General features: G+C 39.7%; 1 protein-coding gene across 2 annotated transcripts; it reads right to left on the bottom strand.

Annotated features, from left to right (window-relative positions):
• Positions 1-366: 366 nt before the first annotated feature.
• Positions 367-25,295, bottom strand: LOC135480783 (glutamine synthetase-like). Of its 2 annotated transcripts, none has more exons than XM_064760707.1 (7): positions 25,170-25,295; positions 11,882-12,065; positions 7,610-7,771; positions 6,985-7,134; positions 4,407-4,534; positions 2,333-2,532; positions 367-1,218 (listed from the first exon to the last, which is right to left on the bottom strand). In XM_064760707.1, exons 2-7 carry the CDS (start codon positions 12,051-12,053, stop codon positions 924-926), a joined length of 1,107 nt encoding a protein of 368 aa, XP_064616777.1. In that variant the 5' UTR covers positions 12,054-12,065; positions 25,170-25,295; the 3' UTR covers positions 367-923. The 2 variants fall into 2 exon arrangements, with proteins under 2 accessions (XP_064616777.1, XP_064616778.1); XM_064760708.1 differs by lacking the exon at positions 25,170-25,295 and adding an exon at positions 17,435-17,452.
• Positions 25,296-25,326: the final 31 nt, after the last annotated feature.

Below are 25,326 nucleotides of genomic sequence, written 5' to 3'. Positions count from 1 at the left end.
AACATTTCTGTATCTATTATAAAGAAAAATGTAGACAAAGAATCTGTTTTTTCTTTACATTGCTTTTAATCCGAGTTCATGGATACAAAAACGCCGACTGTTTCGAATGTCGAAAATATTCAATCAGCCATAAGTCTATTACCTATAACACATAAAAATAATCATATGGGTCTTACATTTGGATATTTATATAAACAGGAGTAACAAAAGCTCTAGTTCATTGAAAGGCCACATATATGTATGTATATACGTCTAATTGACTATCGTGCTTTCTAAGAATTAGTTGTTGCCAATGGCGTCACATCTATGGACAGTTAAATGTAGGCCTATTGTTACATAGCCCAAACAACGACATTTCACGGAGACTTCTGATTATTATAGTTTAGAATATTAGATTAGATTTCTTTCCCACATATTGTGTAAATGTACATATAAGAATTGAAATTAGTCCTAACAACGCCTAGGTCAATTGGGAATGAACCTAGATGGGTTCGCCCACCGGCAGACAGAACACCCTATTGGCTAAAGCTTCTGTCTTGGTCATAGCTAACTTCAAGCTTAATAAAAGTACAGCAGTAACAGAGCTTGCACACGCTTATCACACATATATGAATCGATCAGCGTTGAATTTCCTATTGGGTTGTCGGATTCATCAACCAATGGTATGGCTTGTTACAGGACTTATAATAGGTATGGTGACCGGCTAAGAGATAAAGACGTGCGTCGTGTTAGAAAACAAGAGATACAGACAACGAAGATGGGCGATGTTTTTACCATCACATACGTGCTTGGGTTTACTCAGATCTCGATGGTTAAACATATATTCCAGCTCAGATAATAAATTTTTCTTTTCATTTGTAAAAAGAATAAAGAAGTCATAGACAGTGAGTCTATGTACAGTGGAAAGGTCCAGTCCTGTGGATTCATTTGTCCGACCCAATAACGGTCGTACGCACTAACAACTCAGTCACACAGTATGGGTCACAATTCGAAGATGGCCGCCTGTCCTCCAGATAACCGTAACCGTCCTCGGCCACCTGGCGGGGGATCCTGACACTAGCTCCTCGATTGGCCACGCCTGCCGAGAAGTCGAAAATGCTGGAAGTTTCGTGTCGACCGGTCAATCTTCGCTTGTTATCCGCCCCTTTTCTCGGATCGTACGCCTCGATGTGTTTACTGTGTTGATTGGAAAGCTTCTCAATGGCCTCCTCTATGTGCCTGTGCAAATTAACGAGACATTTATCAATTAATTAAAATTCAGTAAAGTATTGACTTATTTACCTATTGATTCCGCATTTCATGTCTATGGGTCTACTAATCGCCTTACCTTCTAGTATCAATGTTTCCGATTTCTTCTCCCACACGGAGCCCTGAGTTGTTTCCCTTTGCTCCTTAGTCGGATGCGATCCAAACTAAACTAGACACTGTACTGCAGCTCTCCCACAAGCTGGTGGAGGGAGAGCTATAGAGTAAGTTATAGTGATATTGTGCGTGTCCCAAGGCAGCATGTTGGAGAGAGGGGTACCTCGCGTGAAGTATAAATACCATCAGCATAGGCCTGTGTGTAAACAGTATTGTGGACGAAGCGCGAGACATGGCTTTGTTAAAACGGGCGATGAACGCAACAGACCTTTCTTTTGCTCTACAATGTTTAGCGGAGTGTAAACAGTTCCGAGTTAGCCCTCCCGTCCAATTTCGTTAGCTCTCACTTTTTAGCTCTCGTTTTAGCTGCCGTCCATCAGGTTACCATCCGAAAAAGAGCTACAGTAGGCGTACTATATCTAGTCAAACTCGTGTAACACGGTGTCCACAGAAGAGAACCAACAACACCCAGTGGTTTGTCCAGCTTGTTAGACTGAAACCGGGAGTAGCTTCCCTTTAATTGCCAGCCTTAATCGAAAAGATACACTTCTACATACACTTCATCGACTTTTTGTTCATTGAACCAGTGAAGCATCCCAAATTACAATAGTACCGGGACACTGTTACATTTTCACCCTTTACTTTCTACAAAATTTTTCCTTTTTATGCATGTGGTCAAAAAAGACACAGCTGGTCTTATCCGGAAAAGCCCTTTAATTCTTGCAAGGCCGCTAGTCAAAACAAGGGTAAATATGTTCTGAACGGCTGTTGTGTTCCAATTTTATTGTCAAGTCCTGATTTTATATATACCGGCCAGAGCTCGATCGAATGAGGTACTTCGAGTGGTCACAGAATGCTAAAAACGTGCTGCGAACTTCATTCGCGTTATTTGTTGTAGTATTCATTGTCATAGTCACCAAATAGATAGCGATATTACATCGACAAAATGGTTTAATGCAGCACCACTTACTTAATTCCGTTTTTGCCCCTCATGTTCTCAGTGCTGTAATTCGTGTGAGCACCGGCTCCGTTCCAGTCTCCTTCCACCGGCTTGGGGTCAAGGGTCACCACGACGCCAAAATCCTCAGCGACTCGATGGAGGATGTATCGCGCCACCCAGAGATGATCCCCCGCTTCTATACCCTCACAAGGTCCAATCTGGAATTCCCACTACAAAAGAACGACCACAGTTATTCTACTGGTTACCAGTTCAAAATCTGATGTACCTTGGTGAGTGAGTGAGTACTAGGGGTTTAAAGTCGTACAATTTTTCAGTCATATTACGACGAAGGAGTCCTTAGGATGCACGTACGTGTCATGTGCCCCCTTTAGCAAGACGGATTTCCACTCTTTTTTTCTAGTGCTACTTCACTGGGTCGTCTTACCGGAGGCAAGTAAGTCGCTCCACCCGAGCCATTATACTGATACGGGTCCACCAGTATTTGCACTATCCCCTTAAAGCTGAAATCCATGCGAGGAAGGACGTGCCTTGGTAAAGTTCGTCACACGTTCTGGTGGAGCAACTATTCATAGAGGATACTTTTGATTCATCCATCAAAAAACCATGAAGTAGGAATGTTCTGCCATGCCGTACAACCAGATAAACCATGAAGAATTAATGTTTTACCATGCCATACAACCTAGATAAATCATGAAGAAGAAATGTTCTACCATGCCGTACAAACAGATAAACCATGAAGAATTAATGTTCTATCATGCCGTACAACCAGATAAACCATGAAGAAGGAATGTTCTGCCATGCCGTACAACCGGATAAACCATGAAGAAGGAATGTTCTACCATGCCGTACAACCAGATAAATCATGAAGAAGAAATGTTATACCATGCCGTACAACCAGATAAACCATGAAGAAGGAATGTTCTATCATGCCGTACAACCAGATAAATCATGAAGAAAGAATGTTCTACCATGCCGTACAAACAGATAAACCATAAACAAGGAATGCTCTATCATGCCGTACAACCAGATAAACCATGAGGAAGGAATGTTCTACCATGCCGTACAAACAGATAAACCATAAAGAAGGAATTTTCTACCAAGCTGTACAACCAGATAAACCATAAAGGAATGTTCTATCATGCCGTACAACCGGATATACCATGAGGAAGGAATGTTCTACCATGCCGTACAACCAGATAAACCATGAAGAAGAAATGTTCTACCATGCCGTACAACCAGATAAATCATGAAGAAGGAATATTCTACCGTGCCGTACAAGCAGATAAATTAAAAATGATAGGGAGAAAAATCATGGACAAAGAAAAAAGAACAGTGCCTTTTTATAAATATAGTGTTTGAATTAAAGTCTGTAACTGATCAACCAGATTCGGGATCGTGAGATTTAACCTCAAAACCATGGCAGTTCTGAGGTCAGCCTTCGTGGGGAAGAGCTATGGGGAAACCAGATAGCCTCAGTAAGTACGTACGCCCTACAATCCCTTTGTAAGCGATTGTATGTTAATATAATTAAGACGAACAGTAAACAGAGAAAAAAAAACCAGAGCAGAGGCGAAAGTGTGGTAGCTTGCAAATGGTCATACATTTCAGGCCACAGTTTCAACTACCACGTACATAGCAGATGAAACACTGAACAGATGTATTCGATACACTGTGATTGGACGAACACTCATGTCTGGTGTTTTCGGCATGGTGTCCCATTTACAAAGAGGGGGATAATAAAAACATGTCGACATAGGCGCACTTCAAGGGGACAGCCTTGAAATTGTAAGTTATTGTATGTACTAAATCTGACCATACAACTCATGACGTCACAAGTTGTACATAGGCTTATAACACAGTGACATTTGTTCGTTCAGGGTGGATGTGTTGCAACACATTACAAGACGCCGACTTCAAACAAAAACAACATCTATGCATTCTGCTAGTTTTATTTTTCATCAGATAATGATCTTTTGTTACTCTAAAAAGCGTGTCAGCTGCACTTTAAATCCAAGCAAACAAACCTGACATGGTGACATATGTGCGGGGTTAACGCTGATGAAGATAAGGCAATAGCGCTTACCTGAGCTGGCATGACTTCAGCGTTACAACCTGCAATCTTCACACCTGCGTACAGACAGGCTTTGTAATGAGCCTCAGCGATATCCCGACCGTACACACGGTTAGCTCCCACCCCACAGTAGTACGGACCTGTAGACACATGTACAGAGGGACAGTTGAAAATGATGTGAGAGGAATTCATCGGTCAGATATAAGTGGCCAAGCTATTCAAATGTTTTGTAACGAGCCATATGCCACAGGTCCAAGATGTGAAATCTGTGATAGTTTTCTATACAGTAATGCAATCTTTCTCTACAGAAAGGTAATATTTTTCTACAATACTGTGGTTTTCAAATACTTACGAACGAACCATATGCCCCAGGTCCAAGATGTGAAATCTGTGATATTTTTCTACACAGTAATGCGATCTTTTTCCACAGAAAGATAATATTTTTCTACAATACTGTGGTTTTCAAATACTTACGAATGAACCATATTCCCCAGGTCCAAGATGTAAAATCTGTGATTTTTTTTCTATACAGTAATGCGATCTTTCTCTACAGAAAGGTAATATTTTTCTACAACACTGTTATTTTTCAAATACTTACGAAGGAAAGCATATTCCCCAGGTCCAATATGTGAAATCAGTGATATTTTTCTATACAGTAATGTTATTTTTGTATGCAGAACGGTAATATTTCTCTACAATACTGTAGCTTTCAAATATTTACAAACGAACCATATTCCCGAGGTCCAAGCTGTTAAACCTGCGGTATTTTTCTATACAATAATGCAATCTTTCTCTGTAGACCTTACAGATGCAGGCTTACTATCCGACCAGTCATTAAACCAAAGTCATGCCCGTCCCCCTCCTTCCCTACCCCCCAACAAAACTTTTATGAAGAGCGATCGCAGAAAACGGCCATAAATAGACTGAAGAAATCCGATCGGCAATTCAACCGATGCGTTTTCTGTTTCAGTTAGAGCTTAGTTTGTTTCCAGAATAACCGATCTATGGAAACAAGCCCCATTTAAAGACACCATTTTAGGTTTAGAACCGAAAATTTTCGACACAAGAATATTTACGAAATCGCTTAATTCAAAATAATGAATAAATACATGACGAGCAGTCCCTGGGATCAAGAAGTGACCTTTTTCAAATTAAAAAATTGTCATTTTTCACGAAACAGGGTCAAAATAATGCTGGACAACGTAATTTCTGTGTAAGCTAGATTGTAATACAAATTTCAGCTAAAATAACGGAAAGGAACATACAAAGTTTAATGACTGAACTTTTCTATGATAACATCGTGCTCCCGGGGTCATGTAACATCTAGCTTCACTATCATTCTACATTCTACGAATAGATTATAAAAACACACAGTGGTACCATTTCACACTTTGCCAGCTGACCGCGTTATACCCTGATAGCTATTAGATATCATTCTGTGAGTACAATCTCTCAAAGGTCGTTCACTCAGTCTCTTGTCTCTGCTGTGGTAATCCTAGATACCTGCACTATATCTTCTTACGCTGTCACCGAGGTGGTGACCTCAATACTCGCATATTCTCCAATCTGTACACATGTAAATTTCCCTGCCAAATGTTTTCAACAGGTTTTCGAACATATCAATTATTTCATACATGCACGCAATTGATTATACTATCTCAAACTTTTGAAAATGAAAGCGCCGAGCAGAAACTCGTGGTCTGTAGTGGCCTAGATGGCGAACATATATACAATGCCTATCGTACATCACTGATGAAGTAGGTAAACACTTAATTTTGGCCTATACTCTATTCTTTAAGAATGAACCCCCACTAAAATCGGAGGTTCAATTGCCCGCTTTCCACTCCCCAAATGTTAAAGTCATCATCGTTCAATTTTAGGGAGACATCGATTCAAAACTCCAGGGTCAAAGGACACCTCGTTCCAAGATTTATCTATTTATTTATTTGTGATAGGTGTTTAATGCTATACTCATAATTTTCCATTTGCAATGGCAGTTTTATAGGTGAGGCTCCGGTTAACAATCTAACTCCGACCAGCTATTGACGAACATTCCAGAGAATTGCAAGCCGTATTGGTGGAAGACGAATGGGCTTCAAAGAATGCACACACATGTAGCTGTCACCAAGGCTCCAAGAACAATCAGAGCAAGGGAGCTCCAAGTTATATAGGCCTATAACACCGATAAATAAACATTATAATTCAACACGATATTTTAGCTTAACATAGGACAAAATCATACATATTTTGTTTTTCAATATAGCTATGCTATTTCATTGCCAAGCAGAACTGTTCCTGGAGATTCCAATTTTTTTTCATTCGTATATTGAGAAAAGTATAATTGAGGGATGATGTATTTTTACTGCGACGAGAGAAAAAAGTAGTTTGTCATTCTGTTGTACTTCTATGTAGAATTTACCATAGAATGAATACTCTCGTGTATGATTTTTATGTTTTTGCGTAATCATAGCGGGATAATCCGATTAAACATTTGCTCAGAGCAATAATATAGATTTACTTTCAGTGAAGAGTACAAGTATTGTCCGTATGCAACAAACTTGGTCATGACCTTGAGGATATAGCGACTGACCTTGAGGGCCCGGGAAGCCGTGTTTGGGCCAGCCTAGGGGGTGGTCATCTGAAGCGTCTAGTAGAGTGTACTCTTGTTCAATCCCGAACCAGGGGTGGTGATCCTTGGCTTTCTCCATCACCTCGTTACACGAGTGACGTTTGTTGGTTTCTGAAAATATGACGGATATATGGTCAACATAGCGATGGTATACCAATGTGGGTCAATAGTTAGCTAACAGAAAATCGACTTGGGTTATACAGACAAACATATAAGGTGACGTATGTCAAACCAAGGAAATCATGATTCTGTTATACCAGGCGAATCCTTGAGGTCTGCCTGATGGATTTAGTAAACCAATGCACCCAAAAAGGTCAAATACATTTCCAAAAAATACTGTTCTGTACGAAACCTTCTGATTTCTTGAAGCTTGAGCAATAAAATGGGACACAAAATCTTTGTTTGTGAGCTATCTGTGTTGTTTGTGTGGTTAAACAATCAAAGATCCATATTTGTATTATATACAATATTTTTCGGTAAAGCTATAAAAAATAAAAATGAATCTCAATTATGTTTTTATTACAACTGTGTATACAACACATCGGTAATATTGACACTGGGTATTCCGCGATGTACTGCTGCTTACCTGCGGGTTGCTTGTTGTACTTGAATACGTCACACATGACCAGTTTGTTTTTCCCGCCCCGGAAGGGGTCCCGGAAGATGGCCCGTGGGGTAATGTACATATCCGAGTTAGACCCTTCAGCCTGGAACGTACTGGAACCGTCATAGTTCCATACGGGTAGCTCTGGAAGAACGATTAAATCAAATCACGATTGACTGATTGATTGGTTGTTATTTTATTAGGTTGATGTGGAGTAAAGGATGCATATGGCAACACACCTCAGGGTTATAGTTTACTAGCAGTAGAATTAGTACTGCGAAAAGTGCATTGTGTTTCAAATATACATGTATTATAAAAGCTAAGTATAATCTCTATTTATCGAGATTCATTTATGTTTTGCACTTTTTTAATATTTTTTTAAATTATTTTTTCCCCTTTTTTAATCCTTCCAAGGTTTCAGAAAATAACATTTTCGGACACGCTTCCAATCTCCTCACAGTACAATTTTTAGGACACATTCCAATACACCACATCATTCATAACGACTGCCCAGGTTTTATGCAAGACCTGAAATTTTCGGCTACACTTCCATACTTCTTCAATTGCAATTTTCAACAATCAATTTGCGGACACACTTCCATACTCCTCCCAGTGGTTGTGCCATTACTAGCGAATCGTAGTACAGGTCCACCGAACACAAACATCGCCTTTTGCCAGAGAATACTTGAAAAACCCCATGATGTGAAGGCAGAATTTGCTATTAACTGGTCCTATACGCATCCCATCCGTATTATAGTCGTGGGATGCGTACACACCCATTTCTCTCGGAATACACGGCGAAATAGATATAACCATCTATAAATATATTTTACATCTGTATGGTATAACTACGGAGCCGTGAAAGTGACGTGGTGAAAAAAAATTTTGGAAGAGAAAAAAAATTACATTATATAAAGCAATTTTTTTTAACCCCCGACTTTGAAATTCGGGGCCCCGAGTTTACAAGTCCGGGCCCCGACATATTTCACCAATCATAATTAAGGGTTGCGCGTAATTAAGGGTTATACTACGGAGGCATAAAAGTGACATGGTGAAAAAACAAATTTTGGAAGAGAAGTTATTTTTTTAAGTTTACAAATCTGAGACCCGACATAATTGACCAATCACAATTAAGGGTTACGCTATAGTCTCATCTCCATATAGGGGACTACTGCCTGATCGTCAGTGCCCTTATGCCTTTTGAAAATTAACTTTTGTCGCTTGCACATTATACTTTCTCAGTCCCAAAATGCTAAGGAAAGCCAACACGATTTACAACCTTACCTCCAGCCGTCCTCAGATATGTTGTATGTGACACGAAGTTAATACCTTTAGTCCTAAAGTTCGCCTTAATTCCACCCTGGCGGGGTAAGGTACATACATTCGAGTAGTGTCTCACATATAGCTGTTGCAGTTGAGATTGACAGAACTCAACTAGGCTATATAAGGGTGGGGCTGCACGCTGTGTTTTGCATTTTATTTTCATTTGGTCCATTGTTATGTGAACAACTGTCGTCAGCTTCTAAATTTAGCTTGCCACTGTTTACATATGCTGAGTTCAGGGCCTGCTGTCTGCCCCTGTCTTAGAATGTTCCAGAATACGCTCAGTTCGGGGCCTGTTTGTTTACAACAAGTGTTTAAGAATTTTCTTATTCTAGAAAATTCCACCAGTCTATATAAGACCTATGAAAACAGGTCAGGGAGAAAGGAGAGTTATTGAGAGTGTTTGGATGCTTTCGCTGTGTGTAGGCCTTTTGTGCTGAATTTTGGTGTCTTTATAGCCTCTGGCTTTGTTATATCCTATGTCCACCGAGCACTTGTTCAGTCTGAGCTTGTATATTTGATTCGTGCTCTTGTATACACAGTGCTTATTAGTGCACGGACCCTGTCTGTGGAATTTTGTGTATATTTCGTCATACACTCCGTTATACTGTGGATTTTCCCTCTTATGAATATTGCCTCTGTGCATTTATGCCTGTATGGTTTTCAGAATTGTGGAATATATGCGTCCGTTTGGACTTAACACCGTTGTACATGTAAGTATTTTAGTATTTGTATTTTTTTTTTTTTTTTTTTTTGATTGGTGTTTTACGCCACTTATACGACGGCGGCCAGCATTATGGTGGGTGGAAACCGGCCAGAGCCCGGGGGAAACCCACGACCATCCGCAGGTTGCTGGCAGACCTTCCCACGTACGGCCGGAGAGGAAGGCAGCATGAGCTGGTCTTGAACTCACAGCGACCGCATTGGTGAGAGGCTTCTGGGTCATTACGCTGCGCTAGCGCGCTAACCGACTGAGCCACGGAGGCCCCAGTATTTGTACAGATACTGCTATCCTTTATTGTTAAACTTAATTACTTTAGTATTTGTAAAAGTCTTGTTATCTGCTCTTGTTAAACCTAATAAATTGTTGTAAAATAGAATCTGCTGGTTTTGGTTACTTTTTTGTGCGGCTAAACTGTCGTGTAGGCCTATTTCGAACAAGCCATCTCTTTATTGCACAGACAGTTTGGGTCGTAACACCATATATATCTCTTTGAATCTGTTTATTAAAACGCTGCCTCGTTGATGTAAGGAAATGTATTGCCCGCCTAAAACATGTTGGTCTAAAGCGGTGTACTCAGTTATTCATTTAGTACTTCACTCTTTCTGTATAGGCCTAGTCGTGTTTGTTGAGTGAAGTCGTACATGTACATCAAGGTCACAAGCATTGAGCGTGGCAACTGAGAACACGTGTTTTAAACAGATTGGAATTGGCCTGTGTAGGCGATCATGCCCATTGTAATCCTTGTTCTTCGTCTCATGGTAAGGCCCTAATCAAAACATGTAGCTATCTGTGAGAGAAGCGCGTCTGTGGCTGCCATATTGGTTATTTGATGGCAAACGACCCGTGACTGGCCAATTAAGTTTCTCTTCCCACAATTTTTTATTTACCATGTGATGTCTTTTTACGTTCAAAAAACTTTTTCTTCTCTTCCAAAATTTTATTTTCAGCATGTTACTTTTGCAGCTCCGTATATAAGCAAGAGACCTCAGATATAAAATGCCCAACCACTGTACTCAGCGTGTAGGATCATTTATCAGCTGTTGCGTACACGCGCTTGGTAATCATTGGTCAAAGTCCCGTTTGTAGGTGTGAACATGGTACACCTTAACACCGTAGACCTTGACACCCTTACTCAATTTCATCAACCCCATTACATACGATTAAGTCCCATTCTAAGCGCTAGGTTTTCGGAGAAAAATAACACAATAACAGTTTGTACTTAGTGTATATTGTTCTAATCATATATTTTTATAATGAATTTTGACTCGCCAAAACAATAATTCTCTGGGCATCAGTTCAATCTGATTTCTAATTAAGTTGAAAGTAATGTTGGTGCGGATCAAAATTAACTTCGGAGCAAGTTAAACGTATTTTCTGGTCAATTAAGTTGAAGTCATTTTCCAGCAAACGTATAAATTGCTTTCTTGGCTGGTAGAAATTCCTTAAAAACACATAAAAAACATGACCTTAAATTTTATTGTCTTTCCACATAGCTACTATATTTCTCATCAATCCAGAAGCTTATGTTTATCGTAAAATTTAAGGATCTTTGAGGTTAAATAAAGTTCAACCAGTGACTTGAGCTATTTATAATCTGCAGGTAGGCGGAACATTGTTGACACTATCAGTGTAATACATATCCCGTACCGCTATAGGGATTATATCGGAGTAGAGTAGGGATACATACATTTACGTCGCACAATACCTCACAGAATATATATTAAACAGAGAACTCTTTTCCTGGAGATATAAACTGTGTCATTTTCAGAGACATTCGTAAACCTGTCTGGGCTGGCAAGGTTTATGTTATTTATGTAACCTCAATTAACCTCAAGAGCTATTCCTGGTTTATGAGAAACCCTAACCCTAAAGAACATTATGATGACTCAAAACTCCGCACAAGATCATTATGACGACTCAAAACTCCGAACAAGAACATTATGACGACTCAAAACTCCACACAAGAACATTATGACGACTCAAAACACCGCACAAGAACATTATGACGACTCAAAATTCCGCACAAAAACATTATGGCGACTCAAAACTCCACACAAGGTCATTATGACTACTCAATGACGACTCAAAACTCCGCACAAGAACAAGTTATGGCCGCAGAAGAAAAGTTCAAACACAAGGATTCAAACCTGTATGCATGGACAACTTGACTCTTAAGTTATTGAGAGTCAACAGTTATAACGACTCACCTGAGGGGCTCTTGGGGTCGAAGTCCAGCGTCTTACACTTGGTCCTGACCGCCTCCCCAGTACCATCAATCCACAGATACTCACATTGCACTTTGTCGGTGGTCTGTTTCAAGTCCAGGTACCGCTGTAGTACCAGCTTGTCCATGTGAGTGTTGGGAATGCCGAAATTCATAGTGGATTATAGCTGAAAGAATAGAATTGATGACAAAACTGTAGACAGCATGCACGGAGGCCGCATGTAGGTTGTGGGTTTTAGATAAACCGAGTCGACTACCGATTTTACAAGTTCAGTGCATTCAGTGTCACAATATGGAATATAAAAGACTTCAAAATATTGGCAGCTAACCCATATCAGTAAAGGCAGTGTGATTTTACCTCAGTTATGGTTTAATTCTAAATCTTCATGTAAATGAGTGTGTTGTTGATTGCAATTTATTAGACATGGCTGATCTAGAATTACCCAAAATGCTGTGTATAGTCATCACGTTTAGTAATGAGTCACATACAAACAATGTAAGATTGTTATACAGGAACACAATATAAAACACTATGATGAAGTCCTATTTGAGATAACAGTATACGTTCAAGCTCCTGTTATCTGATAAACTGTACTAATAAAGGCGATTTTATACATGAATACGCAGCTAGATTGGTAATTTTTGCTACTTGAACATTTGTTGCTTTAGAACTCAAAGGACGGGCCAAGTATTGATTGGCCCGGGTTGGGTTATTGCTATGATACACTACCATCAAGTGCATTGGAATGTAAATATTAAGTCCGACGTTCGTATGCCACTCGTAAACAAGGAAGGGGTATCCCAAACCGCAAGGCCCATTTGCAAATAGACCCAAAACATCAGTTTCCAAACTAAGAATATGTAAGAAATACTATATAGACAGTAAATAAAGCTGGTAACATGTAAGTGAGAAACACTCAACAATGATGCAGTGAAGATTAGTTAATAATCTATAAACATCCAAGTAAAATACTACACTCGCAGTTCACGAATAGTCCCGAACGAACAACTGGTAAATACAGTTCAGGCATAATCACGTCAACAACTCTGGCCACACTAAGGAAGTACCATGTGATCAGCGCTAGAATCTAGGCTTAGCCTCATCACGTGTGTCCTTCCACGGAAATGTTTAATCAGCATTTATCAATAAAATTGTTTCAGGTGTTGGTTGGAATGATGTTGCACACACTCTAGGAAAAGAGAATGCACGTGTACAAAGTATTATTACAGATAAATGTTGAGACTGATTGTTTGTGTTTGCTGACATCACTACCTGACCCATCACCGTTACCCCAGTGACGTCGGCGTTGTTCAAGATTTCTGTACAAAATTTGCTTTTGGTGGAAGTGATGCAAAACGAAAGGTAGAGAGCGACGCATGCGCTGTAAGGAGTATGCCGATATATATATATATATATATATATATATATATATATATATATATATATATATATATATATATATAAACAGCCGTGGGCGCAGATTTGAATTATGCCAGTTGCCCGGAACATCTTCATCCAGTCCTCTGTCTGAAATGTAGGCCAACAATGAACTGCTTCAGGCGGCAAACTAACTTATGGCACATATTTAAATATACATCATCCACAACAAAGTAGAACAATTACACAACATGTAATTAATTACTACGATGTAACCAGGGTTATTTGCCTCTCCTATCTGTATTATGTGTATTTTTCTTAATTATTATACCTGCGGTTTTTTAGGCGTGCATACCAAACCCCGAGGCAAACGAAGACGCAACAGGGTGTGAGCTATACACAATGTTAACATACGTATAAATTACGCAACGGCAAAACTCATCGTCTTATATAACTTTCATGAACAAAATGTTCTCATGCATCGACGTCTGGTCACCTACTTTTCATTATTAATCTTATTAAGACTAGGCGTAGAAAACTTGATATTAGTGTTTTGATGCTGACTCATGAAAAGATGAAATTAATCGTAATTTTACAACTTATCTCACAGGTTCTGTTCCGTCTAGAAAACTGTTCAGCTATTATCCCTCCCCATCTCCTCCAACAAAGTAATGTTGTTTTCTTTGCATAAGACACTACACACAGAAGAAGTCGAGCCTTTGCAAGCAAGCCGATCTACTTGTTCTGGTGGATAAAGACATAAACAATGACTTCCTTCGTTCCACGCTGCGCCGATGAAGCAATCTACTGCCAGGGACGATATTTAGGGTCACACCCAATTAACCACCGCAGTTAAAAATTCAAAATAATACAAAAATCTCTCAACAACAGCTTAAACAGCGACAGAGTGCATGGGAAATTCAGAGATTTTGCTACTGCTATGGAGCATGACTAAGTGAAGACCTAGGAACAAAACAGAAACAGTGCAAGGAGACGCCACACAAATCTGCACAGCATTTCTCATCCTACGGTGGGTCGTCCGAACCATCTTACCATTAACGAAATGCGAATTTAGATAAAGCCATTTATATTTTGTTTACATTTAGAAGATTCGTGTACACAATTATTTAATTTGGTCATACAGTCGTATAACTTACATTTAAATGACAAATGGGTAGTTCTTGAGAAAAGTATGATTGTAAAGTCATATTACATGTAGTATAGAGCAAAATTACAAGCTTAACAACGGTAGTCTAGATACTGCATGTCGTATTGCTCTGCATGAGAAAATGGCCTAAGATGAAGTTGGTCCCATAGAAAACAGACTAACAGTTGATACCTTACAAAATGGACTAAGATGGTGTTGTTTCCATAGAAAACGGGTTAAGATGACGTTGGCCCCAGAGAAAATGGACTAAGATGGGACTGGTTCGCTACAAAATGAACTAAGGAGGAGGAGTTGGTCCAAAGAAAACGAAATAAGCTGGTGTTGGTTGCATTGAAAATAGACTAAGTTCTGGTTGATCCCTTAGAAAATGGATTAAGATGGTCTTGGTTTTATAGCAAATGGGTTGAGATGGCGTTGGTTTTATAGAAAATGGGTTGAGATAGGGTTGGTTCCATAGAAAATGGACTGAGAATGAGCTGGTCCAACAGAAAATGGATTAATAACGAGTTGGTCCCATAGAAATGGACTAAGGGTCCAACGTCACTATACAGTGACTAGGCGGTGGTGTCTTCGTTATTGTGTTTAAGTGAGGGAGCACAATAGATAAGGGCTAGCTACAAGGAGTCATCGTCGTGATATGAGCGAAATAATCTTGAAAGTGATGTTAAACGCTACACAAATAATTAAACCCCGGTACGCTTCATAATTAAACTCTCGTGTGCTTGTTTCGAATTCTGCAGAACCCCAAAATTCAAAGTTTGGGAGCGTTAAATCTCGATTCCATTTCACTATCGTCGACTAATCACGTGATTTCATCATTGTGATATCATATATGTTCACATGGAAAATGTTTCGTAACTTCCATTAAAGGAAAAGACCTCTAGAAATGGAAGTTGCCATCACTAAGTAGAACACATAAAACTATCCATAAATATCCTTTCATTTATTTTTTATATGTTTGTGAGAAAGTGTTAAAGGTGTTCAAACTTTTGAATTCTAAGGGAGGCCTTATTAACCATACTTTCAAAGTTTATGAACTCTGACGTCATAGGAAGTTTATCCAACTCTAATCAGGACACTGAATGTTGGAAGAACTCTTTTTACCTATGAGTAAAAGACAACTGAAATAATGTTCCCCACAATTCCTTCCTCTTGGTGAACATGGGGAAAAAAGGGTGAAGTTACCTCAGAGCTCCTAGATACTGTCAGTACGGCTCCTAAAGCCCACTATAGTATTCAAATATTTGAATGCTTTTCAAAACTCTTAAAAATCTGAAAAAAATAAATGAAAGTATGACGAACCTTAATTCATATTTTACGTTTATTACTTTAAGCAAAGGTGAAGCGTTACACTAGTCATGTTGAATTAACCACTCCTAATGTACCATACTTTTCCTTTTAAACTCATAAAACAGAAAAATCGGTGTTATTTTAACCATCTCAGCCTTGCAGTGTTTGGCTATAAAACCCTAAATCGTGCTGTTGCATTGTAAATGACTGACCTTGAATTTTGCCGGTGAGAATCAAATGACATGCACATTAATAAAAAAAATTATGACACTAATCGCAGCAAAATAACTCGGGGCATCTAGTTTCATAATTTCTCAATTGCTAAAGTTCACGCGCTGCCCGGAGCCAAGTAATCAGTGGGAGTCAGTTTCCACAATGACACTCGCCTGAGTGCTGGGTCACGGGAACCATTTAACCAGCTTTACTGCACATGCGCACTGGATTTTGTTTACTATTTATGTCATACATTGGTACATTCCAATTCAACACAATATACATCTGAACAAAACATTAACATTCGAACAAGCATAACCATTAATTTGTTTTTAAATTTAAGTTGCAGAGAGTTGGAGACTTAGCATACGTCACCATGATAACCTATACTCTGTGCATGATAATTTCAACAAGAAGTTCAAGACAAATTAGTCTCCAACATATTTTAACTTGGTTCAAAAAACAGTAACGGAATTAACACTGAATCAGCAACAAGTATACATAAGTATGCGGTAATATCGCCCATTGTGTGCTCCAGTATTTCGGACACTAACCTTTTCAACTGCTCATGCGCAATCTAATAATATATTTTTTTTAAAAAAGCATAAACTAAAGCGATCATAAGGCATACTGAACGTTGTAGTAAGCAAACGCCTGTTCGCCAAAGAGATCTTCAAATGTGGTTCACGGTTCATCAGCACTTGAATAAACGTTTGTAAACAAAATCTGTCTTTAATTATGTAGAAAAACAAAATGACGACAGCAAAATGCCAGTTTAATATTTTTGTACACGTACCTAGGTTTACAATCTCCTAACCTTCGAGCCTGTATTAATTAATATGCAAATGAAGTCCTATGTTTTAATTGCTAGAAGGGGACATAGTCGTGATGTGACTGACGAAAGTGACGATAAATCTCAAGTAAACAACCAAACATATAGAATTCTGCCTTAATTTACATATCTACGATGGGATACCACCTTTTCCAGAACGAGTAACAAAAACTGTCAAACGCATGATGGAAAATTGCCACTGAAGAAACCATTGACAATTGATGTTTTTACGTGTACCCGGTAGACTTCGAACTTAATGATGTAGCGCAACACGTTCGCACAGGTTTCTGGGCCTCTTTTATACAGAACAACTGACATCCTAGTTCACGGATTTGTCAAGGCCTTGACAAATTCATAAACATACCTAACTGTAGACAAATACAGAAGTGCCATTCATTATATAGGCCTACAAATGGAACTTACGTTTGCATATACCTGTTTAGACTTTTCACACTATTATATATCGACCAAATACCGAACTATTTATATCATGCGTACTTTGGCGCTTGGCACACCCAGGTTACACAAGAGTGCATATAGATTTACCACCAGGTATGGTGACCTGGTTGTGATACAATTAAAACCAACAAAACTTAATACTGGGAAACCAAAAAGTTCATTTTTGAAGATCCAGTCTTTTATGGACTATACTTACCTCCAGTCATTTAGTTGTAATTTAAAATACACCCAGTAATTTATAAATAAAGATAGTGGAAAAGTATATCGAGTGAGATCCAAAGCCCTGGTGGATCTGACGCACAGCGGCGCAGTTTCCCGAACAGCAAATACTTTTTTCAAGAAACTTGGATTTCTTTGGCTTTTCCCCAGAAAAATAATAACAAAAATATGTGTCACTTACACAAGTGAAGTTAGTATGCACTTTAATGATATGAAGAAAAAAATCCCATCATCATTAATATACCCAGTGCTACTTGTTGAGTAAACACCACAGCCACTGTAAACAGCCCACAGACCTGCTGTAACACATATAATACAGGCCTCTCTACTGTGAAACTGTGGACTGGAACTCGTCCAGGTACGTGCTCTCACCGTGCCAGCAGACTTTGGTTTAACACACATCAACAAGGTTATTCACCTGTATCCCTTGGTACATCGCAATGTTGCTTAAAAATGTTAAATCTTAAAAGGTTTGTATTTAGATCAGTCATCTGCATACCTTACGTGCTATAATTCTGATTATTAGTTCAATTCGGCTTTAAATCTGAAGGCTCCACCCTGCAGGAATTGAGACGAAATGGAGTGTTTGAGCCGCGACTCTGCATGAGTTTGAACCGCGACCCTCTGTGGGTATGGGTTTGAGCCGAGACTTTATGGGGATTTGAAAAGAGGCCTGTATGGGTTTGAGCCGCAATCCTCTATGGATATGGGTTTGAGCCGCGACCCTCTGTGGGTGTGGGTTTGAGCCACAACTTTGCTAGGATTTGAGCGCCGACCATGTATGCGTTTAAGCCACTATCCTGTAATGGCTTCAGCTGCGATGTTGTTGTGGTGTTTGCATCACAGGACTGCAAGGGTTTGAATTGTGGCCGTCGACTTTGTACGTAGCCTGACTGCGAACCCCACACAATATCTTTCCAAACAACCAAAGACTGTATGTACGTAAGCTAAATAAGCCCGTCTATCCTAAAAGAGTCCTTCCAAATTACGCCTTCTGATCGGGTGCCTCCGTGGCTCGCTTGATTAGCGCGCTAGCGCAGCGTAATGACCCAGGAGTCTCTCACCAATGCGGTCTCTGCGAGTTCAAATCCTCTCCGGCCGTAAGGTCTGCAAGGTCTGGGAAGGTCTGCAGCAACCTGCGGATGGTCGTGGGTTTCTCCCTGGGCTCTGCCCGGTTTCCACCCACCATAATGCTGGCCGCCGTCGTATAAGTGAAATATTCTTGAGTACGGCGTAAAACACCAATCAAATAAATAAATAAATAAATAAATAAATATACCTTCTGATCATCACATATATACACATGCAAAACAGGCTTGTATACCATATAGAATACTGTAGGAAATTATCATATTGATGTGAATTGACGGGCTAAACCCGTAAAAATTTCTGACTTGTGCTCCAACCCCCCCCCCCCCCCCCCCAACATTTCATTAATCTCTGACGCCATTTCTTAACAAGAAGTTGTTCCTTGGTATATATCTCATGACAGACATATATGACCAGAAAGATCCGAAAGATTGGTTATTCCTCTAAAAAGAAATGAATAATTCATTAAATGTCACCAAGTGTTACATGTGTGGCAACGTCACAAGAACCATATGCATCAGTATACCTTGTCACGCACCCACCGACCTTCCGTTTCACCTTCCATTGTACGTACATCTGCACCCCAATCCCTGATAAAGACCAAACCCTTGTACCCCATAGACACAAGGCTAGATTAGATGTGCCCAGCTCATCACAGAATACCGCTCTAAGGAAGGAGCTGCATTATTAATCAGCTGGAGTATAATTGGTAGGACAGAAAACAAGGTACTGAACACATCACCCACGGGCCTCTTCGTGGCGGTATACAGACCCAAGGTTAAGGTTAGGATTTCGACTGTCTTTGTTTCTGCATGGAGGAATATATAGACGTCTATGTATGATATCAAGCTGGACTGACTCAAGCCACGGTGATATACTACACGGACTTAATACTGTACTAATTACCTTAAAACATGACAGAACAGTGTTGTCTTGAGTAACTAGGCCACATAAAGCTCTGTTTCTTTCTTTTCTTGCTTGGGGGTGGCGGGGGGGGGGCGTCATCTTCAAGTTATTGTAGGTTAAATGTGATGACAACTCAGCACTTTGAGTACTTCTAGACCACTGACGCATAATAACTTGCAGTTAGCATCACTGCATTTTTAAAACCTAATTCTGCTTAAGCCATGGTGCTAGGGGGTGTGTTATTTGCTACCGGTTTTTCTCTCTATGCTGCACATCACAATTATATATTAAATTGGATACATACCTGTAGCTACAAATAACTACAGGCTTCCAGGGTTAGAGCACCACGCCAAAGATACAAGGCATGATTTAGGCGTCCAAAGAGACATTCGTAGGCCAATCGTCAACCATAATGTACGACCTCGGAATAGGGTTTCCATAGTAACGATCAATATACAAACCGCCAAATAACTAAGAAAGTGTATAAAGTAAGAAATTCAGATGGAGTCGTGTTAAGAGTGACAGTCAACAGCTTTCAGTGATGTAGGAAAGACGGAGGGAGAGATCAGAGTGTATAAATTTGATCAGTATAAAGATCGTGTACCGTGTTACTTAATAGGGTGTCGTATGCCCGTCACGCTAAGCCCGTCACGCTAAGCCCGTCACGCTATGCCCGTCACACTATGTTTGCACATGTTCAGGTGTTCAACACGACCGTTTTATTCAACACGACGCATACCCGGCGCCTTCCCTTTAGTATTAGATACAGCTGTGAAGCAGAACGTTATAAAATTACACTCACTGTAAAATTGATGAAACTTGAAGGCGTGAAGAGTGAATGCATTTGTCTGAAAATCTTTGACACACTAGATTTTGTAGTGATTATTTAAGAAATTATTCAAATTATCAGACAACATAGACCTCTCCGTCAATCTGGCGCCTGCACGAAACAGAGCTAGCTAAGACAGGCAATTCGAAGTCTTTTAGAATGACAGGACTCGGGTTTGAACTCTCGTCTTCTATTTCAAGAAGAACGCTCATAACACTAATGGGAGTACAATTTGCTTTGAGATTTAACCGCATTCCTTAAGAAAAGAAGGCATAGATCATGTATACTGCATTTAAGCTGTCTATTCCTAATAACACTGAGCAATTTTCACCCAAGCAGCCGATCTGTTTCAGACAGGCCCGGTGCTAAACATTTTCAGACTACTTCCTCTGCATCAGACAACCGTTATAGCTTGAAATATACTTCTAGAATTACATGTAGTGAACTATATGGGAACTCCACAACGCCTGTGTGGCGTGAGCTGCACTGTAAGACACAACTTTAGAATGAGGTCACTTGTTTTTAGTCCCCATTCTCTCAAGACAGCAGTGTGCTGTGTTAAAATCATCACAACAGTAATAGAGTAATAGACTTATAGTCTTATCTTCAGTCAATGAGACAATAGAATATATTTATATGTTTATGTATTACATAGGCACATTAAGAATACTTTATTTAATAAAATATTTAATAAAGCCTGAGGTGACGAGTAATGGATTCGAACTGGTGACCTCAGTGATAAAATGAAGATTCTTCATAAAATTCAGGCCTATCGTCCTTACAAAGCACATCTGTCTCCCTTCTTAAGCAGCGACGCGCCGATCTTGCAGGCCTTAAGTAGGTCTGCAGAAGTAAATCACTATAACATGCGACCAAGGCATGCTCCAAGTCCATCATACAGTACGAGACTGAATGTAAACAGCTTTGACCTGGATAAATACGCTCTGCCAAAATTTGACCTTGACCTTGTGTTCCCCGCGTGCATCCTGTCCTCATGCCAGATCACTGGAATACGTAACACAGATGATCGTTGAGGCCACAGCGCCAGTTCACCTGCCTGGCAACCATGACCGTTCATCTGCTTGGTTTACCAAGGTCGCTGATTTCATTCTGTAAAGCGTATGCCATCAGCATGTTGCGTCCTCTCTTATAACTGTTATCTGTATCTTTCATGTTTACTGTAGTCAGTGAGTGTACTTTAATGAATTAGACGCGATGTGTCGTTTGCGAATGTCTAATTCATTACGCTAATGCAGAGTACAGTTTTACACAGTATACTACCTGAGCCATCATAACAATATTTTGTCTTGCAAGCGAATGTCGGGTACATGCTTGTATCAATACTCTAGGCCTCGATGCGATTTCTAAATGTACTTTCGCTCTGGACGCGAAGTCCCTGAATTGTAGCGTAGTGTTTTCGATTCTAGGCCCCGTTTAATCAGCCATGCAAGTGGAGATCAGCTACAAACTTGATGTCGTCGCTTAAGTGAAATTTTTTTTAATACGGTATACACATCCGATCATTTGATTGACTGATTATAGTTAAACAACATATTAAACTTTTTTTTCACTTATACATTCCACATTGGTGGAAACCAAGTGGCCTTAAACGACGTGGGTAAAGGGACGTGCGAGAACGTAATTATTATCACCATGGCACAACAAACAGTGGGGGCGTGGAAATTCACACATTCTGGGTTTGAACTCGCAGCTCTTGTATCCTAGCGACAGAAAGACATTCGGATTTACCACTCGGCCACGACCCGCTCAGTATTCCTGTTAAAAAGACATTTAAGTGAGGCTTCATACAGCACCGACCATCACTTTACTTTTCTTAACAAAATTCGCTTAAATGGCCCCTAACAGGAGTTAGTTATAAAGTGCAAACTCTAACAAAGCCTAAATTCTCTTTAACCCAGCCAAATGTTAAAATACTAGAGCCGGTGTTAGCATAAGGACTTCTGACATGCTCAGCTTGAGCATGACAGGATCAAAAGCCAAATTCTTTGAATTTTGTTTTTAAAGAAAACTGACTATGTAACTCGCTTGTTCTCGCAGTCAGGTCCGCTACAGTACACATTTGGCGTGTTAGATGAACAATATACGACCAGGCGAAGCTTTCCGTAGGGCACAAACAAGTCAGTGGGAAAAATAGCATTAAGAGTGCATGACCTTTTCACAGCTGACATGCTAACCTCGTTAAAGAAGAAACATGTTAATTTACATAGAATCGGTATCTGATGAGAGATTGGAATACCCTTTCACTTTATTGCCTCGAATACCTGAATGCAATTACACCTGTCTATAACTATAAATCGGACTTCATCGTGCTGAATACGCAGTATAACACGCAGAAATGTTTTAGATTCAAATCTCATTGTTTGGATGATGGAAAATTCCATAAAACAAGTCAGGTTTGAGTTACGTGGAAAATGTATATCTGATTTTTTTTTTTTATTTCTACGTGTTCGAATAAAAGATATCTTAAAATAGATCCAGTACACAGCCCTTAAGTAACAGTTCTTTGTGTAAGGAAGCCTAATGAAAAAGTGGCAGCAAAGCGTAATAGAACAGCCTGCACAATCAGGGCGTAACGGACCTGGGCAAATCAAACATGGCGCAGCTGCTTTATATTCCACTACAAACCTGTATATCGACGGATTCTTAGACTGGAAATTCCCACAATGACTAAACACGAAAAACCGTGAAAACTGTAGCTACATGAACCATGAACCATAGACAAAACTGATCCTCCTCACATCATTTTGCTCGAAATGTTTCTTTTTTTACAATTAAACACGTGTCACTTGCAGAGTATTACTGCGGAAATAACACAGCACTCAATTCAGAGTAGTTTTCCACAGATAGCTGAGACACGAATTTAGGTCATAAATTTGACGTCAGTCAGTCACAATCAAAGGGGTGTATCTTTTTTCACAGAGAAAAGCTTTAATTTAGTTATTTATCTGACTGGTGTTTTTCGCCGTATTCAAGAATATTTAAAAAAAAAAAAAAGATTTTAAAGTAGGTTACTTTTGGTGAGTGGATAAGTCGGGTTACGCGAAACAAATATTTTTAAGAACAGTGTTTATCAGTCGAGAGGTGAGAGTGTTGACAGTCTTAGACCTGTATATAGAAGTTGTTATCAGGCACTGGCTACGGAGAAATGTTGATAACTGATAACTTACCGACTTTAACCTAACCGACTCTAACAAGGTCAGGACATGCATGTGGACCAAACCAGATCAGAGGTGACTTTTACCAATATCCACGTTTGAAATTGTCAACAGTTGCGTTAAAACAAACAGCGTTGAAAAGAAAATACTTCAGATTTTGAAAATGACGCTTGGTCTGAGGCACAACGCACTACAGCAAATTCGAGTGGATGATTGACGTCTTCTAAAGCTTCTTCTGATGGCATGATTTATTAATATTCACTGGATTTGTGTTTCAATGAAGCCCTAGGCAGACACCGAATGCGATAAGTAGGACAGCTGCAGTATTGCCGTTCTGCGTTGGAGTGGAAAGTCCACCCGCTGACAACGTCACTGCAGACATTGACGGGGTGAATGTCCTGATATTTATTAGGCAACGGACATTGTGAGAATATCAATTGCTAATGTGAAAAAATTATTTGACACATAAACGAAAGAAGCATTGTGGGAATAACAATTAAAAAATCATCTGTTATAAAAAATGAAAGTGGACCATAACGAAATACCATAAGTGGAATAACAACAGTATAAATAAAATGAAAGAAGATACCGATAAACAAAGAAATAAGGAAAATGGATTTCAACGAAAACAAACACATGGTATGTTCTAGATATAGACCTTGTTTGTGAAACGATCAATAAAAACATGCGGGAAAGATCTGCCAGGAATCGTGTCCTCCACGACTGGGGATTTTCCTTCACGTTTCGCCGTACACTAGTGTTTACATTAAGTGTGTCAGCTGAGCCCGGCACGTCTCCAGTCGGTGTGCATAAAACCTTAAACCTTAGTTACAGCAGACTGTAAGTAACCTTCTGTTCTGGCTGTCTGAATCACTTTCATGGTGAACTGCACGACGCTTGGGTTTTGCTGAAGTACGCTCAATGACATTTCGAATTAACCACACTGTAGAATTAATCTGCTTTTTCAGGCCATTCATCTGTATACTGTAACAACATCAGGGGAACTTCTACGTTTGATAATAACGTCCAAAGGCCCTATGTATATGTAGTGAGGAAAATATCGCTATATACTTCAGAGAATCACGCATTGACATAATTTTATACCATGCTTTATAAGGGCAAACCTGTTGTTAACTGATTATGCTATAATAACAAAACTGCAATGTTTACATTGGACGCTATTTAAAGTGAACAATCCATTAATTAATTTAGCTGACAGGTGCATAGTGTATTCCGTGCTAATGAGTGCACCGTGTATGACTGTATAAGTGCACATGGATATCAAGGTAGGTCTGCTTTGTCAGTAGCTAGCCAAAAATCACGAAAGAGAGTTAGAACGTTTTATACGCAAGCAGTAGAACTATATGAACCATCTAGGACAAGTCTCATATGTAATAATTGTCTGTCATATTTAACATGAAATAGTATTTATCAGCTTGACACATGAGTGGCATCATTATTGATCTGTCTGGCATTGACTAGGCCACGATGTCGGTACCAGGGTAAGTCGATGCAAAGTACAACCGTTATGATAAATGGGGTGTGGGAGGGGATTCTATAGAGACAACGCGATTAACGTCTGACAGTAGAGAGCACATGCACTTTCCAAGGCTTTGTGCCTTGCGCACGCATCCTCAGGGTAACCAGACGGTGTACCGATGTTCACACATTATACACATTAGTATACAGAGGGTAAATGATGAATGACTTACTTTCTGTCGGGGCCTAAACACCAATGGCCGAGTTTGCTGTGGGTATGATGACGGGACTGTAGTACAGAGTGCGTCCCCCGATCAGCTGATGCCGTTATATATATAAAGTGGGCGGGGCACTGGGACGAGAGCCATGTGACGATATCATTGGTGCTAC

The sequence above is a fragment of the Liolophura sinensis genome, chromosome 13 (assembly GCF_032854445.1).
Source record: "Liolophura sinensis isolate JHLJ2023 chromosome 13, CUHK_Ljap_v2, whole genome shotgun sequence".
In the NCBI taxonomy this organism is placed as follows: domain Eukaryota; kingdom Metazoa; phylum Mollusca; class Polyplacophora; order Chitonida; family Chitonidae; genus Liolophura; species Liolophura sinensis.
The sequence above is the reverse complement of the archived record's forward strand: the minus strand, read 5'-3'. Positions and strand labels throughout refer to the sequence as shown.

Bases quoted from the DNA above. Each gene is read 5' to 3' on its own strand.
- LOC135480783 (XM_064760707.1), bottom strand. From the start codon at position 12,053: ATGAATTTCGGCATTCCCAACACTCACATGGACAAGCTGGTACTACAG. The intron at 7,135-7,609 runs GTAAGCAGCAGT...TCATATTTTCAG, and splicing joins GTACAACAAGCAACCCGCAG to AAACCAACAAACGTCACTCG. The intron at 4,535-6,984 runs GTCAGTCGCTAT...ATGTGTCTACAG, and splicing joins CGGCTTCCCGGGCCCTCAAG to GTCCGTACTACTGTGGGGTG.